Source organism: Montipora capricornis, chromosome 9 (genome assembly GCF_036669925.1).
Source record: "Montipora capricornis isolate CH-2021 chromosome 9, ASM3666992v2, whole genome shotgun sequence".
Taxonomy (NCBI): Eukaryota; Metazoa; Cnidaria; class Anthozoa; order Scleractinia; family Acroporidae; genus Montipora; species Montipora capricornis.
Window position 1 is genome coordinate 32,336,893 of NC_090891.1, and position 17,880 is coordinate 32,354,772.

Sequence of the window (17,880 nt, forward strand, 5' to 3'; positions counted from 1 at the left end):
AGTATTAAGTGTAAAGACGATGTGAAAAATCTTGTGCAAACGAGGCTTGGTGGTGAATTTTTGAGCACATACCGCCATCATACATAAGGCCTATTTCTTATTAGTCACTTAACTTCTATATTTTTTATTTCATTAGTTATCTAACTTTACAGTTAAGTGTCACTTCTGATTATGTATGTTGAAGCATACGAAATGTCAAGTAAAACATAATTTGTATCACATTTTTGTCACCGCTGCTTGTGTTTTATTTCCGCTTGAATATGCATAAGGATAAAGTGCTCAACAAAATTTGGGAGAAATTAAATCAAATCACATGACAATAAAGCAGACCAAGTCAAATCATATCAAATCAAACGTTGGTTTGTGGCGAGAGGAAAAAAACCGAAGCCTCTCGGAGCAATCAACGCTGGTTGACGGATACAAAGGTGTAAGGCGAAAGTTCTTCTCTTCTGTGCCAACCTTGCTCCCCAGTTGCCACACAAGAGAAAATCGCTCAAATGCACCAAAATTATTCAAAACAAACAAACATGAAAAAAACGCAGTCGAGTCTACCAGTAAAAAACGAAAATAAATGTAAACACCTTTTATTTAACCTTTATCTATAACACTGAAACAATAATTTATTTCACAAAAATAGAAATGGATAATTTATTTTAGTTTATATATTACGTTTGAATTTTATTTTCCTCAGAAAAATAAGAAAAAGCGAAACAAGTGAACAAGCGCGTCATGAGCATTTCCACGCCTGAAGCGGTTTCCACACGTTCTTTGGTGAAGTGTTGTGGTTGCTACTTCTTAATCCTTTTTTGTATTCCATCAACATAAAAAAACAAGAAAATACTTGTTTCCTCTAAGGAAGAGGAATGATGAGTATCGTTAGAGATCGGAAGGATTGTTGGAAGTCATTTTTTGCGTTCTATTCAAAAGAAATTGTAATACGAGTTTGTCACATTCTGAAAGTTATATCTACAGGTACGAATTCCTTACTTGCTGCTTGTAGCCAAGTAATATCTGCTTATCATTGGTGTTTACTTATTGATGACACAAAAAAAAACTTAAACAACTGAAAAAAGAGGTAAGCAATGGCTAAGAAAACGGGTTAGATTCTCTGCACCACAGATAATGTAACAAAAGAATTTCTTAAAAAAATTAAAAAAATATACTAGATAAAAATATTGAAAAGATAACAATTCAGACACCTTTTCAAATGATCGATATTTGATGATCCATTACATCGAGTGCATTGAAAAGTACATTACAATAGCAAATAAAACTATCATGGCTGAAAACAATCCCAGTTGAACTTTAATAAAAACACTTAATCCTTCCTCCATGTGGATAATTCTTTTATTTGTGACGTCGAGCTGGGAAGGAGAAAAAAAAGCGTTTTGTTACTTTTTTCGTCATCAGGTTTCGCAAAATTACGAACTTTTCAAAAAGGAAGAGACGGTTTGATCCACACTTGCGTTTTTACACTTTTTTCACCCGTCCAACGTACACTACATACGAACATACTTAACTGACCACTCTTAGGGCCATTGAAACACAATCATAGAAACGACAGAACACAACAACAACTATAACAACTGTTACGAATCCAAACTGGTCGGAGGTAAACAAGTTAACTATTACAGCACAAGTGCAGCCGTGGAAAATGAACCAGGGACGTCTACCAGGTTCAACAAGCGGTGGTTTTCCCCATAAATTAATGTGGAAAATGAGGATTCGTAACTAACAGCACGGACCGGCACGGTTAGTGAGACATTTATGATATCTCTGAGGTAATAAGGCGCACGGGAAAGGAAAGTAGTTGAAGTCAAACGGAACTTTTAACTGCAGCAAATTGTTGGCAAGGAAGGAGGTGAATAGCAATGGACATTAGGAGTTTGAGTTGCCAATAACAGCGCGGCGCGTTCAACGTTATCCACTCCTTTAGTATATACTAATAAAAGATATCACCAGGAGCCCATCTGGAGCGTGCAACTTCCATACAGCGTCTGTGAAACGGCCTTTTTTTTACAAGTAGGTTTGTTTTTAGACTAGCCCTTCCCGCGAATTAGGTCAAAAAACAAAGGCAGTTCCGGTTCGGTGACCCTATGACGTCTGCTTAATTTCTTGTAATTGGTCATCGGGCCCCTGTGGGAGTCTCATTCGCGGGAAATTCAATCTAAAAATAACCTTACTTGTGAAAACGCCGTTGCAAGAAAATAGGTAAGTTGCACGCTCCGGTTGATGGGCTCCTGATATCACGCTTTGCACAGGGCCTTTGGAGATCCCGTCATTTATCATATTTCGTAAGTTTCTTCAGTCTTCGCTTAATCATCAAGTTTATCGTCTCGACCTGATAGTTTCGCTTTGTTCTGCTTGTCTGGCGTACGCTAGGATGCCCAGGACTTTAGAAAGGCGGCTCCTCGCACCAAATACGCGAAGTTAACCAACATTTGACTTTATTTCCGTTAACTGTTAATTTCAGTTTACAGTGTCCCCAATTAGTGCTCCAGCGCTAGAGCGACTAGACACTTGGTTAAGAAAAGAAGTGTTCAATGTGTTTATAACCTAAGAGAGAAAGCCAATGCTAATCGTAAACGGATTAAATGTTGATAAATACCAATAATAAATTGAACCCAACCTTTTTCTCGATATCGTTGAGTTGTCTTTGAAGTGATTCAATGTTGTCCATGGCCATACCTAAGGTAACCGGCTTTCCATCAGCAATGTCAAAATAGTGACCTGAAGTTTGAGAACTGGACGCAACAAATCGGCATCGGAGTCTGAAGAAAAATGGATGATGACAACAAGCATTCGGCACATCTTAAATCAACCATTGCAATGCCTTAACGCCCCAGCCTCTTGACACCGCAATTGCATAATTATCACTCTTGACACCGCAAATTGCATAATTATCACTTCCGCGTCGCACTAGGCAAATTTTTTCCCGCGCTTCTGGCCGGTTGTCTCTTTCGTTACGCCTGCCTGTGCAGCGCAATCACACGACTACATGGTCAATCTCGTTCGGGACAGGGATCCCTCGCGTGAATTGCGGTTCGCGTTCGCCTCGCGATTGCCCTCGCTCGCTTAAAAAATCGCCAAAAACGAGATAAAAACACGCAAGATAACAAACGCACATTCATTCTAACGTGTTTCTATTCTTTTTGTCCTCTCTGCCTCGCTATCAAGGTGGATATTGATATTTCGAAAATGGCCTATTCACGGCAACTTACGCTTGACTAGCTCTGATTGGGTGAAACTGTAGCGGAAGATTTTGCACAAATCACTAAGCGTAATCCTTGACTACCAACAACACCAAAGATATACCTCCCACACGCAGTTATACCTGTGCTCAACAATGTTTGTCTTGGGTAGCGTCTTCCACAATGCCGCCAGTTCACTCGGTGATTTCGCATCCTCTAATTCGGTCGACATCACCAAAAATTTGTCTCTAATAACACTCGCAGCATGTCCTGCAGTAAAAAAAGCCACCAGTTGATCGTAATGCATTCTTTTCAAGTCGATATGTCACGAATCAAGTAATAAAAATTATATGCAGTTTACTGGACAATGAATGGACATACGTCTTTACTTGAATAAGCGCCGCCTCCGAACAAGTGCCGTCCTCGAATAACCTCCGCATTTGGGACAAAAAGCAAGTAAGTGCCGCGAGGAATTTCATCAATAAAAAAGAACGCTAAAAAGTAACTCTAACACAGCATGGGGAATTTCTTTGCATCAAAACCGATGTTCTTCTGCTCAAAGTGATTGTATTTCACTGCTCGTCCAAAAGGGCGACTGAACACAGTTTTTAAGCACTTAAACTTCCATTTCTGCCAGATTTATGCAGTGTTTGCCAAGAAGATCAAATTTGCTCATTGATTCTAAGTAAGTGCTACCCCAAAGTTTATATTTTTTACAGTTAACGTTCTCTGCAGGCTGTTACCATGGTAACACTTCTTGATGAAAACAAGGCCAGAAGTATACTTATTCCTCATTTACGCAAAATTCACTCCTTAGTTTTTTTTTTTTTTTGCGGCATTTGTCTACTTAAAATAATAGAAATAAAGCACGCTTAAGGTGGCTGGGACCAGTTTCACTACTTTTAAGGACCTTTTAATTAGAAGGGTTGTCACTACAAAACTGTATCACGTAAAAGAAATGTTATCGTACCAGACCAAACACCAATTATTACTTAACAAAATGCGCTCACTATTTTGAGGTAATAGCTTACCATGGCAACATGAAAGCTCTGCAAAAACACCCTATATTTCGTCTTCACTTGCTTATATCTTACTAATGAACTCGGTGAACCCCATTTTTTATTGTAGAATAGTAATTAGCATCTTGAGATAGAACTATCAGAAAAGTTTAAAAAAATTCTTTGGAGCCAATTCAGAGCTAACTTAATTTTTCGAAAATCTAAGGTAGCTCTGAATTGGCTCCCAAGAATTTTTTTAACTTTGCAGATAGTCCTATCTCAAATTGCTAATTACTATTTTACAATAAAAAATGGGGGTCCCCGAGTTCATTATTAAGATATAAGCAAGTAAAGACGAAATATAGGGTGTTTTTGGAAAGCTTTCATGTTGCCATGGTAACCTATTACGTCAAAATTGTGAGCGCATTTTGTTAAGCAATAGTTGGTGTTTCATATGGTACCATAACATTGCTGTTACGTGATACAGTATAGTAGTTATAACCCATCTAATAAGAAGGTCTCTAAAAGTGGTGAAACTGGTTCCAGCCACCTTAACAGCTATTTTCATAGAATTTCAACAGACGGATTTTTCATTTTTTCATGATTCGCTGATAGACGTTTTCAGTTTTCACAAATTTCTGTCTGTTTAAATTCTATATTTTTTTGATCGACGACTCGCTTGTAATCGGAACTATGTTACTTTCAAATTTCTGCAAAATCTAACGACTGGTTAGATTGTCACAAATTTCTGAGCGAATGCGCATGCACAGAATTTTTCCTGTGAGGGCTTTTTACTGGGTATTATTTATTTATTATTATTATTATTTTTGTTATTATTATTATTATTATTATTATTATTATTATTCTTTTTTTTTCTTATCTGTGTCGGGAAAAGTCTTCCCCATCCCTCCCCTGCTAAGTAGTGTCTTTGTGCGTAGAGTCTTCTGGGCGTATGTTTCGTCGGTTTCAGGGGGTAGTAGAAATGGATAGATTTTATCCGGTGGACACAGAAAATTTATCTTAACCTGCAATGGTGTCGAAAGTCATCGTAACGCGAATGGCGTTTTAGTGGATCTTTAAACAAAATATACCCTTATGAAGCCCAATTATGGAAAGTCAATTGAAGAAACAAGACAGGCGGTGAAACATAAATATCTAGAATCTTCAAAGCGACGAGTAATGGTCTTCGACAACAATTGCCTCTTTCGCCGTCGGATATCACAAAGTGAGCTTTGTTTCTAATGTTATTTGGCTAAGTGTGATGTTATATACAAGACTGAAACCAAATGGCAAATTCTGTAGGTGTTTAAAAGGAATCGAACGCCTTGAATGCATCGCATTGTTTATGTTTACTGAAGTCGTTTCTCAGTTGTCTGGCTATTTACATTTATTTTGTACTCAACTCTGCACAGTCTTCAGGTAAAATAAAAATTGGAAATGTGACAGTGAAGAATTATTTGAAAGAAAGCTTGTTGTCTCTTTTGTGCTTCATTATTTACAGTCAAGGTTAAGATCCTGAACTGTGAGACTGAAATTTATTTAATTGCTGTTGTTTCTTGTTTGCACGCATGCAATAAAAATAGAAGGGTTTTTTGCCGCTTATAGCAAATATTTTGTTTGTTTCAATAAATTTTACGCTGGAAAAGGTTTTTGTGACATTTTTCGTCCAAATGAACACCCAAAAGTAAAGCTTTTTAACAACCTTTAAGTGAAATATTATTTGTAATTTAATATTCTCTGTCAAAAATTTGCATAAGAAGTATGAAATAAACAGCGCCACTCGCACAGGAAATTTAGTCGCTGATTTACCTCGTCATCGAGTTCTCGTTAATATTTTATTATCTGTGCTGTACAACACTGAAACCAAGCGGCACCTTGAGTAGTCTGTGTTTACAATTTTCTGGCTATTTATAATTTTCTTTATTTGTACTCAACTCTGCACAGTCTCCAGGTAAAAAACAATTTGAAATTTGACTAATTCCTTTTAGTCAAGAATTATTTGAAAGAAAGCCTGTTGTCCATTTTTTGCTTAATTATTGAAAGAAATGGTTCTTCAGTGAAGGGATTGATCAACATTGTTCCAGAGAAGAGTCCGGTCTCGGGTCAATAACCCGATAAAGAAGGCTTCCCGACCCGACATATGAAATATAAATATTCAGTTAAATATTGCAACAAAATTAAAAAAAACGAAAGACGTAAGTTTCTGGGCTAAAAAGTACGTTGTTTAACTCTAAAAGCGAGGGACGATATAACATTCTTTCATTGTAAACAAGACCTTTGACACAAGGTGATCACGTGCACCTTTGTGGTTGCCTAGCACGTGATTAATTTTTCCTTCTGACAAAACATGGTGTCCTTCACCAGGAATTTTAGTGTTTTTACGATCGATTGTCATTAATCTTTCGCTGAGAATTAGAAATTCAGAGTTTTATGTAAAGACTATGTTATTTTTTCTTCATCAGTCTTTTGGCTTGCCTTTTACTGTAACCGTGCACCATGAAAATTTTGCGGATTGGCGATTTATTGAGGTTTGCGGCGAGAATTCGGACTGAAATTTCCGCTGGGAACTAGTTTTTGCGGTTTTCTTTTCAAGCAGAAAGACTATTTTCAAATTCTATTACTTTTTCGTAAAAAACATCTCAATCATCAAGAACGTGGAAAAAACGTGGCATCGTGGAGGCCTTAGTAAATGGTTAACGAGACCTTTTGATTGGATGCTTTGAGTTCGTTTCTTATGCCTCAGAGTGGAAAACTGTTGTCTCAACCTTTTATTTCGTTCTGTTTGTAGCAAGCTCCAATTGATTTTTCTCAATGCAAATAACAAAATAAACGATCTTTTTGACCCCACTGTATGTGGATGAAAGGCCATTTTTAGTTATATCAACGGGAGTAAAATTTTTACAGTTTTAATTTTGCTGGTGTTTTTTTCTGCTGGAACTTATTTTTGCGGATCAAGTACATCGGCAAAAATTAAACCCCGTGAAATAAGAGTGCTACACCGTAACTTCCGGCTTTTGTGATACCATTTGGTGCAAACGTAAAGCAAAAAAAAAATTGACCTGTCATCAGATTAGACTAAAAAGAAGAGAAATTATGAAGCGGAAACAACATGTTCAGTCTTCCTTAATGTGTGGCATAAACGTTTGCTTAGTGCATCTCTAGACATGCATGACATGCAGGAAAACTTCCGTCAGAGTGATTTGCAGTTATTTTTTTTTGCAGACTATTTCACTTAAAGGGGCTATGTCACTTTATTTTAGGGTGTTTCGGGAAATTTCTTTAGTTAATCACGAGTTTAAAACTCGAAAATGCAGAGCAGAGAACCAACAAACTCAACCCACATATGACGCCGAATCTGGGAGTCGAAGTCGAGCCACATTGGTGGGAGGCGAGTGCTCTCACCATTGCGCCATCCCTGCACCCCAAATCATGGAATTATATCATTTTGAGTGACATAGCCCCTTTAAAGAAGAAACGAGTGAGTTTCACTCAAGGGCGTGTTTTGTTATCTTTGAAATGAATTTATTACCAAAGCTTAAAAAAGTAAAAGACTTCAAAACGGGACACGACATTACAAAATAAGTCAACGTGTGAACGCGTGAGCCAAAGGGCCATTGCTGGCATGACATCTGGGTGACCCCTCAAATGGTCTACATCACCCCCCAACCCCCCACTTAAAAAAAATTGCTGGAACGCTGCAATACCACCCAAATCAGTGCCTTCTGTTTTTGCGTAACACGTACCACAGGCAACCCAGTTTACGCATACGGAGCGTCTAGTTACTTCTAAAAAACCACGACATTTATTTCCGCAAGTTTCCTCAATAGTCGCCATATTTGTTTTATTTTTCAAAATCCATGCCGGCCTTCAATAAATACCACCGACCACGGAAAACTGTGTTCAGCCACCTTAAGTAAAATGCCGTTAGAATATCAAAAGACGTTTTTGTTAATCTCCGTACAGAAATATTTCTGTGTGACGTCCAATTTTTAAATAAGCGCCGCTCTCGAATGAGAACGTTGTGTTCTTGGGCAAGACACTTCACTCTCACGGTGCCTCTCTCCATCCAGGTGTATAAATGGGTAACGGCAAATTTAATGCTGGGGGTAACCCTGTGATGGACTAGCATCCCATCCAGGGGGGAGTAGAAATACTCCTAGTCGCTTCATGCTACAGAAACCGGAGATAAGCGCCGGCCTGATGGGCCTTCTGGCTCGTAAGCAGTGACTTTACCTTTTTTTTTCGAATGAGCGCCGCACTTGAGACGCGAAAAATTAATTAAGCGCCGCTGCGCTTATCCGAGTAAATACAGTAAGGTGGCAAGACCGCACAAAACTAACTCACCACGAGACACGAAAATGTGTTTTATGAAACGAGTTGATAACCACAGTAAGAAAGTTAGCTCTCTAACGATGGGAAAACGTTTGAGAACTCAGCTTATCAACTCATTTGCTCAAAAAACGATGTTCTCAGTATCGACAGCCACTGCCCTCACCTGGCTGCAAAAAGACGCTGACCTCGGACGATGACGCAGCAGGAATGATCCCTGAACTGGGACGTACTCGATAACTCTCGGGAGAAGTTGTTTTCACCTACAGAGGGCAGATTAATGAGGGGTTAAGGGAACAGGTTAAAAGAAACAAAATAAAAAGCTACAAGCTGTACAGGCCCTCTCATAAGATATACCGCATGCTTAAAAAGCAATTTCAGCTTAAATTTTGAGTCATCTTAGCTTACATGGTGATGTAGCGACAATTGGCTGCCGTCTTGAGATTTTATAGCTCAGTAACTTACGGCGCCATTTCTGCCGTGAACTAAAAAAAAGCGGCGACTTAAATATCTGTAAACAGCCTTCCCTTGAACATTTTAATCGCTACGGAAACACCAAGAGAGATCTCTTTATTCGAGAAGAAATGCCATTTATTTTTTAAGAAAAGAAAAATGAGCAAACCTTGAACGCGACAGTTGATGAAGTGTTGTTCGAAAGAGACAGAGATTGCAGAATTTCTCCAGTTGAAGTTGTTCCGGTAAATAACAATTCTTCAGACGGTCTGCGACAGAGAACCAGAAAATCTACAGAGTGAACTACTGTACATCTAGATCTACATGTCCCAGCACTCGGCCAAGTTCCTTTTGACCTATGGCTGTGTTTGCTTTGGTGGCCTCATACACCACAAGTCCTTTTAGAGACATTACGCCAAGTCGGTCACTTTTGCTGGAAAGAACACACTCACTGCAGAGGACATCCACAAACACCGGGAACTGCATCCCCTACTCTTCTCGAAAATAGTGTGTGGGTCACTTTAGCGTCCCACAGAGATCTTATAAACATAGAAGATATTTGTGAGACGCGGCCAACGGTTTATATAGTACTTATCCGAGAAGACTTGAAAGTCTAACCATTTGCGGATGTAATTACAAAGGCAGCACTTTCTCCTCAGTTATTTAAAGACCCTGAGTGTTGGTCCGGCCGGAATCAAACTCCCGCACGGCAGCCCGATGCTCAACCACCTAAGCCACCGGGGCCGGTGTATAAGCTACCAGCGATTGGTAAAGGAGCAAGGTCTTTGAACTTGGTGCAGGGCTTTAAACCCGCAGTCCATCCCATTCCTCATCCACTTCAAGTCCACTTCGCTGTCTAATGTTTACTGAGAAGAATACCCAAAATGGCCAATCAAATGGTTCGCTGCTGCTCAGAGTTGTTCATCTAGGGCTTTTAAAGATTATGGTTGGTATGGTCGGCTGGATACCTTTGTGATTTGAGAAAGCACCTTCGGTAAAAATGTAGTAATGATCTTAGTATAGGTAATTACATGATTTCGAGTGCAAATTGGAATAAATAAGCACGAGAAATTTTTTTCCAAAATGACCAAAATTTGTAATATTTGAAAAAATTCACGAGTACTTACAGTATTTACATGTATTTGAAATTGCACGAGAAAATTCATGTGATTACTTATCACGCAATTGGCTGTGAGTTTAGTGCACCATTGACCAATCACAATGCTCGGTTTGTTTCCTCTCGCATATTTTGCACTGAATTGCCTCTGTTCTGCACTTTTACCTCAAAACTGCATTTCTCTCTCTCGAATGGAGAAAATTTTCCGTGCATAATTATTATTGAGAAAAATTAACACTCGCCCACTTGGCAGTCGAGCTGCAAGGTCAACTGAAATGTACTTACGCAATAGTCAGTAAACTGGGTGTACAGACAAACCCATTTGGAGGGGCACTTTTCTGAGAAATTCGTGACTGAGTCGCTCGCGCGGTCGGCGTGTTAAAGATCTCCCGCTGAAAAGAATAATTTGTATTTAGTTGCTATTCCGTGTTTATTCTTGGTCCCCACGGGGGGACTTTGCACATGAAGGGGCGGAGATGCTCGTCGGAAATTTTGAATTAAACCCCTGAAAGAGACCAATCCGGGCGTGGCCCAGACCTTTTTTCACCCCTAAAAGAGACCATATTTTATATATATTTCTATTTCTTTGCATGCAACCCAAAACGAGACATTCATGGCTGCATATGATTGCGTTTTGCCTAAAACACCCAAAGTGAGACCAAAACCCGAAATTTACACCTCTACGCGAGACGACGGGCATCCCCGCCTCTTTCATATACGAATCCCCCCCGCTCCGGTTCTTTGTTTTCATTACCTGATCAACAGGCATGTTTTTAACCGAAACAAAAAGACGTTTTACCTAAGGGTTCGAATCCTGTTCAAGCCAGGGAAGGAATGTCTGCCTCCTCTTCAAAGCGAGTCTAGGTGCGAAGTTTTTCTTATGAAAATTAGTTTTCATTCATATGTAAAGTAGAACTAATTACCATCACAAAAACTTGGCACTTAGACTCGCTTTGAAGAGGAGGCAGACATGAAGTCGGAAATGGCCTAATGTTTTGTTTTCTCTGGTGCTGTAAATATAATCAGAGATCAATTCTTCAAAATGAACAACAAATCTTAGTTTCACGAATTGCTTTTCGGCCCCCAAAAGGTTCTGGGACTTGTGAGAAACAGGCCCCAGGATTTCAGTTCAGGTTTACTTGCTTATCAAACAGTGATGATAAGTCCAGCTTTCATTTCAGGTCTCGCAATTCCGCACTACAAACAAATGAAATTTCTGTTCACGTTCTAAAAAATCATTTCCTTTACCTCTTCCAACATCTCTTTGACCAGAATAACAAGACGTAATAGAGGTTTTGCACGGCAGCCATGTTGCATGGCAGGAACAATGAAAATGTTTTGCATTAGAAAGAATATTTGTTCCCTTCGGAAAAAGAATCTATTGTTCCTGCCATGCAAAACCTCTATTGGTGATTCAAATGGCGTCAATAGAACCTTGGCCTATATTTATTGAAATACCTGTTTGACCATCGGTGATGTCGGCGGGCTGTCCAGACTTGGGTTTCCATTTGACGTCGCATCTTCGAAAGTCACCGCCTACGAAATTTCAACACTATTACAAAGTATTTATAACTCAAACCAGTATCATTTTCCTTTCAATATTACATGTTTAGAGGCAGGGTGGTTGAGGGGTAACAGCCGAGCGCTTCTCGCTGTTAGCAATGTCACCTTCATGTTTCACAAAAGGACAATGGATGACGGCGACAAACTGGTCTTCCGAAAACCTTTTTTTTTGACGTGATTAACCCTTTGACTCCCAAGAGTGATTGACATAAATCTTCTCCTCACAGGCTCAATACACTGTTAAGCAGACTGGTGACGAGAATACAGAACTTTATCACCACGTTTTTTTTTGTTTAGATATATCAAATTCCCATAACTGACATAAAAGTAATGTATGGCAGCCAGTAAGGAGAATTAACGTTCATATCCCGGGGTTAACAAGCCGTGAGATTCAGATACCACGAAGCTCTTGACAACCTCTAATTTCAATGAATCAGCTCACCTCTGTACGGTACAGACCACAGCTCTGTCGTTTTAAGGATTAGGTTTTCATTGTTTCTGTTAAGCCTGGTTTTCACTAGCGACGCAAGCACTAGCGCAACCATAAGCAGCTTATGCTAGTGAAAACGAAGGTCGACATAAGCATCAAAATCAACCACGGCCTCCGCCATTTTGTTCAAATACTGAGACCCTGGGAATCTGGAACGAGTGCTTTAATTGGCCAGACGTAGCAAATTTCCAGTGTGCCTATGCTGCGTTTATTTTTCACAGGACGCAAAGCGAAGCACAAGGTAAAGGATAATTTAGATCCTTGTGCTTTGCGCTTATGCTTGCGTCAACCCCATTTTCACGGTGAAATAAGCGCTCTAATGCTTGTGATTGTGCGTCGCTAGTGAAAACCAGGCTTTGCATGATATATATTTCTTGTGCCTATTGTTTTCTTAAGGACGGTGCCTACTATTGTTATTGCGCATACGTTCTGCGCATCTCAAGATACTCGGGTTTCCTATCGGTGATGCTTACTAATAGAGGGATATTTTTGCACGGTTTAAAACTATCCGGATAAAGTAGATCTTAGTAAGTGCTCTTGGTATCCAAAAAGAAAATTGGGGATAACCATACATTTTTGAGAGATAATTACGGTAAGCTTCAATTTGAGAAAGAACGCCATACACTGCTTTGTAGTTTAAAGCTGTGTACAAATATTATTCACAAATTATCTTATCTATGCGTGGTTACCCCAATTTTCTCTTTGGATTTCAATAACACTTGTTAAGATCTACATTTCCTTCATAATCATAAACCGGGGCAAAAATACCTTTGAATTAGTAGGCACCGTCCTTAACCAATCACGAGAGCCTTCTTAATAGCTGTGTCCTGTCCTGTGAATTGCGTGCAGCTTATTTCGTGCATTTTAGTACAAAAGTAACGGCACCCAGCTGGAATGACAAGTAGCTGATGTCTTTCGAGACAAGAAGATTATCACATTTGGAAAGCGCAACAAAGTTCGTTCATACTTTCTTTGATGTGGCAACAGGAGCTTCTTCCAGTTCATCACAACCTTGCGACTCTGGCTGATCTGGCATCTCTTCGCTGCTATCATCATCAATGTCAAGACTTTGGTTTAGTGGCCCATTTGATGTTTGTATACACGTATCTTGTACACTGCAGAGGGAGGAAGAAGGAAGAATAGTAATAATAAATGGAGCAACTACAAAAAATAGGACCAATTTTTAAGTGAAGTGGTGCTTGGATTTCTCGCTAGATGCATGTTTGAGCACTGAGAGAACGAGATAGGTATACTATAATTTCACCCCAAGAGACAACCAAAAAAAATTGAAATAAAAGTAAGCCAAGCTCTGGATATGCTCTTAGCTGTATTGTTTTGTTAAACTAATGCACGGGTTACAATACAATCACAGAGCAATTAGTGTTACATGTAACTTACACTGACCTGTCCACTGGAGCCCCAAAATTAAGAGGTTCTTTCGTTGGTGGATACGAGTATTCGAAGTTGTCCTGCGAAGAAATATAGCTCGGGTAAAATACTCATGGTCAATAAAAACAAGGTTTTTCCAGTAATGTTAGAGTGGTTTTCTACTGTTTCAGGATGATGATGATGATGTTAACAAAGTTGATGATGTGGAGTGCTGCTGCTGCGTTTAATGCCAAAGAACCAAAGCATAAAAAGGTAAAACGAGAAATAACAGCCTACTCTTGGTTCAAACTTTTATTATTTGGGAGGTTATCACTGATGAAATGGAGGGTTGTCCAATACTCCGACATAATGAGATTCATGGCACGTCACAATAGATATCACAAAGTGTCCCCCAACCTTAATCCTCAAAAAAATAGTAACAGTTTTGCGAGACTTAAAGAGCGGGACACTTTGTGACACTTTGTGATGTCTATTGTGACGTACCAGGAATCTCATTATGTCGGAGTATTGGACATGTATAATGAAATGTTGAGTACCTACCGTTCCCCCTAATCTCCTGAGAAGTTTGTCTTCATCAATTAACTCGGGAAGATCGGCCTTGCTTAAGAATCTAAAATATGAAAAAGTAAAACCGACTGAAAGTTAAGTTTTCGGTATTATCAGACCATAAACAGCTTGGGAAAGTGAAATATTAAAGTCCTCCATGAGTGATGTTGATGACAACATGGATACGGTTTGGCTAACATTAATTCAAGGCAATTTTCTCTTTACCTCGGAGCAGAGAAATAAAGAATTTTTCAGTTTTTACCAATGAACGTGATCAGGGGACAAGTTTTACATGCAGAACAAAAGGAAACGTTAGCATAAGAATAGAGCATATTGTAATAGTTACCGAATGATTTGATTAATTAATTTTTTAAGGCAGTAACTGCAAACAAATTTATCTTTTAGTGGCTCATTTCATAGCATCACTTAAAAATTAAGTGCTAACTCATACAGGGTTTTCCACAGTTTTGTAAAGTACCGGACGTGTCATTTTTTGGCGCAGCAAGGCGAGTTACGAGCAGCGTGGTCTCAAAGCTGTCAACCAAGGATAATGGTTTTTTTTTACAACACAAACTTACAGCTTGAATGACAAGCACAGAGTCTCTTCAGGAAAAAAATTCCAGTGTTTTGCCCAAAAAAACACAAACAAATTTTACTGCATTTTTTGTTTAAGGCACAGAAGTAAATATAAATGGGCCATTTGCAAAAAAAAGTGATCACATGACTGATAATTGATGAACTTAAAGCTCGGACTTTATAAATTCCAGAAAGGAAAGGTAAAGATTGTAAGACCATTTCAGCACTCGAAAATTCCATACTTCTGTTTATGAACGACAAGCTTTTGCCCTCTAGTGTAATTTTCATAAATATGCGCCAAAAAAGAGCTCAGATTCCTATTTTCACCACAGGTCAAATATGCGAGAATAAATGTGCAAGGGTAGAAATTTTCGAAGAAAGAATTTTAAACCGGTTTGAAAACTTAGAAAAATACAAGGATTTGTATGCAAATCATTGAAGCGTGACTGGGTGGCAAAGCGTCCTTTTCCCATACAAATCCTTATAATTTCCTTCAACTGTAACACCACATTTCACGAATTCAGCAGAATCATTGTGTTTACGAAACAAAGGTCACATGATGAATTGTTGCAAAAGACCTAGCTATTAGGTGGATTAAGAAGATCTTTTTCCAATTTTACATTAAAATATACTAAATTAAAGGAAGTAAGTCAAGTCGTGGTAATATTCTTTTGCACACCACTGTTCAGTTTAGCTTAACATGCTTTGACATGCCCAAAGTGTTGCCCTTATTCTTAGGGCTCCAGCAGACTTTCCTTTCAACACAGTCTAACGGAGCTTGAGACAAGGTGAAAACTAAAAAAAAGTTTATCTTCATGTGGAGCTTTCTTTAGCTTGTCTGTTGTCTCAGTAATGTGGAACTCTTACTTGATTTTATTCACAGCTTCAGGACTCAACCATGTATTGACAATTTTCCAGGCAGCTGTCAATAACAGAAAACAATGTGATAGAGAAAAGTCAATGCATAAAGACTTCATTTCATGTAAGTTGCTGACAGAGGGTAATAATATTATTACGGACAACGCAGAACAAACCGCAAAACATTACAGGTAGCACTTCAGTTTACTGTAAATATAGTGGCTGCTCTGCTCAGAATTTTCTCCCTGCTAAGCCAAACAGTACAGGATTTTCTTGTGTCACTCTCAACAAAGAGAATTTTTCCAAAAACTTTAAAATTCTAACTGCAAGTATATTTTTCAAACTTTAATTTCAAAACTATCTGTTTTGATATTATAATCAATCTGAAACTGAGCAGGAAAATATCATCATCATTCTGCAAGTCTAGACGCAAGTGGCTTGTTGCGAATAGTTTATTTACCTAAGAAAATCCAGGGCAACTCTACAACAAGCAACCAGGCTGAAAAGAGAAAAATGTAATTTAGTAGCAGAAGCTGTGCATGTGTATGTATGTACACGTACCACACATTAGAACTACCTGAATATTGAATTTCTAAGCCGATGGGGCAATCTCAATGGCAGTAGTCACTTTAATAGCATTTGAAAGAAATAAGAAAGAAAGGCACCTAAAACCCATATCTTGTGTTAAGTCAGTGCAGGTATTAAAACTGAATCTTATACCTAATGTCCAAGGAAAATGATCTCTGAAGCAATGTATTACACATTTTACAAATTCCATGTCCTGAAAAGAAACAAATTTATGGGAATTGTTTATATCTATCATTATAACCCACCCATTAATTTTTGAGCGATTTTATTGGCTAATGTTTGTTACAAAGGAGAGAAAAATTCCAGCCACATTTCGGCATTTCATAACGCTTACAACGTTGTCATCATGACTTTGCACATTCTTTCTTTCATGGTTGAAATTTCTTTTTCTTTCATACCCTATCAATTCGCTTAAAGAGGACACACTTGCGTAAAAACAAACTAGGCTTTTTTTCCTTCTTAAGTTTTACAAACATTTTGCGCCTTCTGATCCACCACATGTCAACACACAAATACCCCAGATAACAACAGCCAATGAGAACACCAGAGATGTCCTGCAGTGTCCCTTATGACAAACTGCAAAAATATTATTATTACTTCTTCTTTTCATCTTTTTAAAGGCTCGTTTTCACTAGCAACAGAATCAGAGTTGGAGACGTAATCAGAAGCACAGAGCGATACGATCTAGTGAAAATCAAACTGTCGGAGTGGGAAGCAGAATACCGATTCCATTTATGACTCCGTCGCCTCTTATCCAGTGAAAAATCCATTGTTGGAGTCGGAAGCAGAGGCGGAAGAATAAACCAATCATAATCTTTGATTTCAAGCATTGTGATTGGTTGGTTCTTCTGCTTCTGACTTTGACAATCTAGTTTTCACTGGATCATAAGTGATGGAGCCATAAGTGGAGTCGGAAGAAAATGGGAACGTTCTGATTCTTCTGACTCTGATTCCGTCTAGCTTGTGACTCTGCTTACAACTCCGACCTTTGTCATAAGTGCTCTTATGACTCCGACACTATTGAAAACCATGCAGCCTTAACGGCCACGCTTCTTTTTAGGTTTTACCCATGGACTCTTTTCTCGTTTATCCTTTCCCATGAAAAAGTCATTCCCAGGAAGTAAACTGAAGACAATGTGTCAAAAAAATTTTGCAATGTTTATGACAAACAACACAACTTGAATTCAAGACAACGGTTAATTTTCTGCGGAAAACATGACCAAATTCATAAGTATTGACAGTTTTTGATTAGCTTTTCCTGCCTTTGCTGAGTGAGAAAGATGTTAGATCCATCTGAAATATATTCTTGTTTAATCATAATAACTCGCATTTTCTTTAACATTTTTCTCCATAGACCACCCCTGTGGACCCATCCATGGACCCCTTCATAGACCTTGGTCCATACCCAAATAATTAAGGTAAATGGTTTTCTCAGTCTGTACTATAAGTTATGGAGCCTTTGCTAGAAAGAGGAATGAAATAAAGCAAATCTCCAATTATTAACTTTTTCATGCATACATCAAGGGAATAAAATAATATCATAGGTCCCTGCTTAGTAACTGCAACATTGCAGTCACAATGAATATGTCAACGAGCTGTAGTTTAAGTAATACATACATAATAGGCCTAAAAACCAACTTTAGGCCTAGGGTTAGCCAAATTGACCTGGTTTTGGGTTCCTTCCTTTGTTTTCGAGTCTTAGGGTCTTACCTAGGGTCTTTGTTTTCAAGATACCCATTAAACACCAGCATTTAAGTCTTTATGTCCACTAGGTATTTTTGG

General features: G+C 38.6%; 1 protein-coding gene across 3 annotated transcripts in view; it reads right to left on the bottom strand.

Moving 5' to 3' along the window:
- Positions 1–568: 568 nt before the first annotated feature.
- Positions 569–17,880, bottom strand: part of LOC138015113 (motile sperm domain-containing protein 2-like) — a 26,790-nt gene continuing 9,478 nt past the window's right edge. For 2 of the 3 annotated variants that reach the window (XM_068862030.1, XM_068862031.1), the window contains 13 exons: positions 16,231–16,291; positions 15,971–16,009; positions 15,520–15,574; positions 14,071–14,140; positions 13,546–13,610; positions 13,109–13,256; positions 11,547–11,624; positions 10,374–10,480; positions 9,141–9,240; positions 8,685–8,781; positions 3,335–3,461; positions 2,630–2,771; positions 569–1,364 (listed from right to left, as the gene is read on the bottom strand). In XM_068862030.1, the coding sequence (XP_068718131.1) occupies positions 1,230–1,364; positions 2,630–2,771; positions 3,335–3,461; positions 8,685–8,781; positions 9,141–9,240; positions 10,374–10,480; positions 11,547–11,624; positions 13,109–13,256; positions 13,546–13,610; positions 14,071–14,140; positions 15,520–15,574; positions 15,971–16,009; positions 16,231–16,291 (1,224 nt within the window). In that variant the 3' untranslated portion in view covers positions 569–1,229. Of the gene's footprint in view, positions 1,365–2,629; positions 2,772–3,334; positions 3,462–8,684; positions 8,782–9,140; positions 9,241–10,373; positions 10,481–11,546; positions 11,625–13,108; positions 13,257–13,539; positions 13,611–14,070; positions 14,141–15,519; positions 15,575–15,970; positions 16,010–16,230; positions 16,292–17,880 lie in introns of all 3 variants that reach the window. The other variant, XM_068862029.1, reaches the window with a different exon arrangement.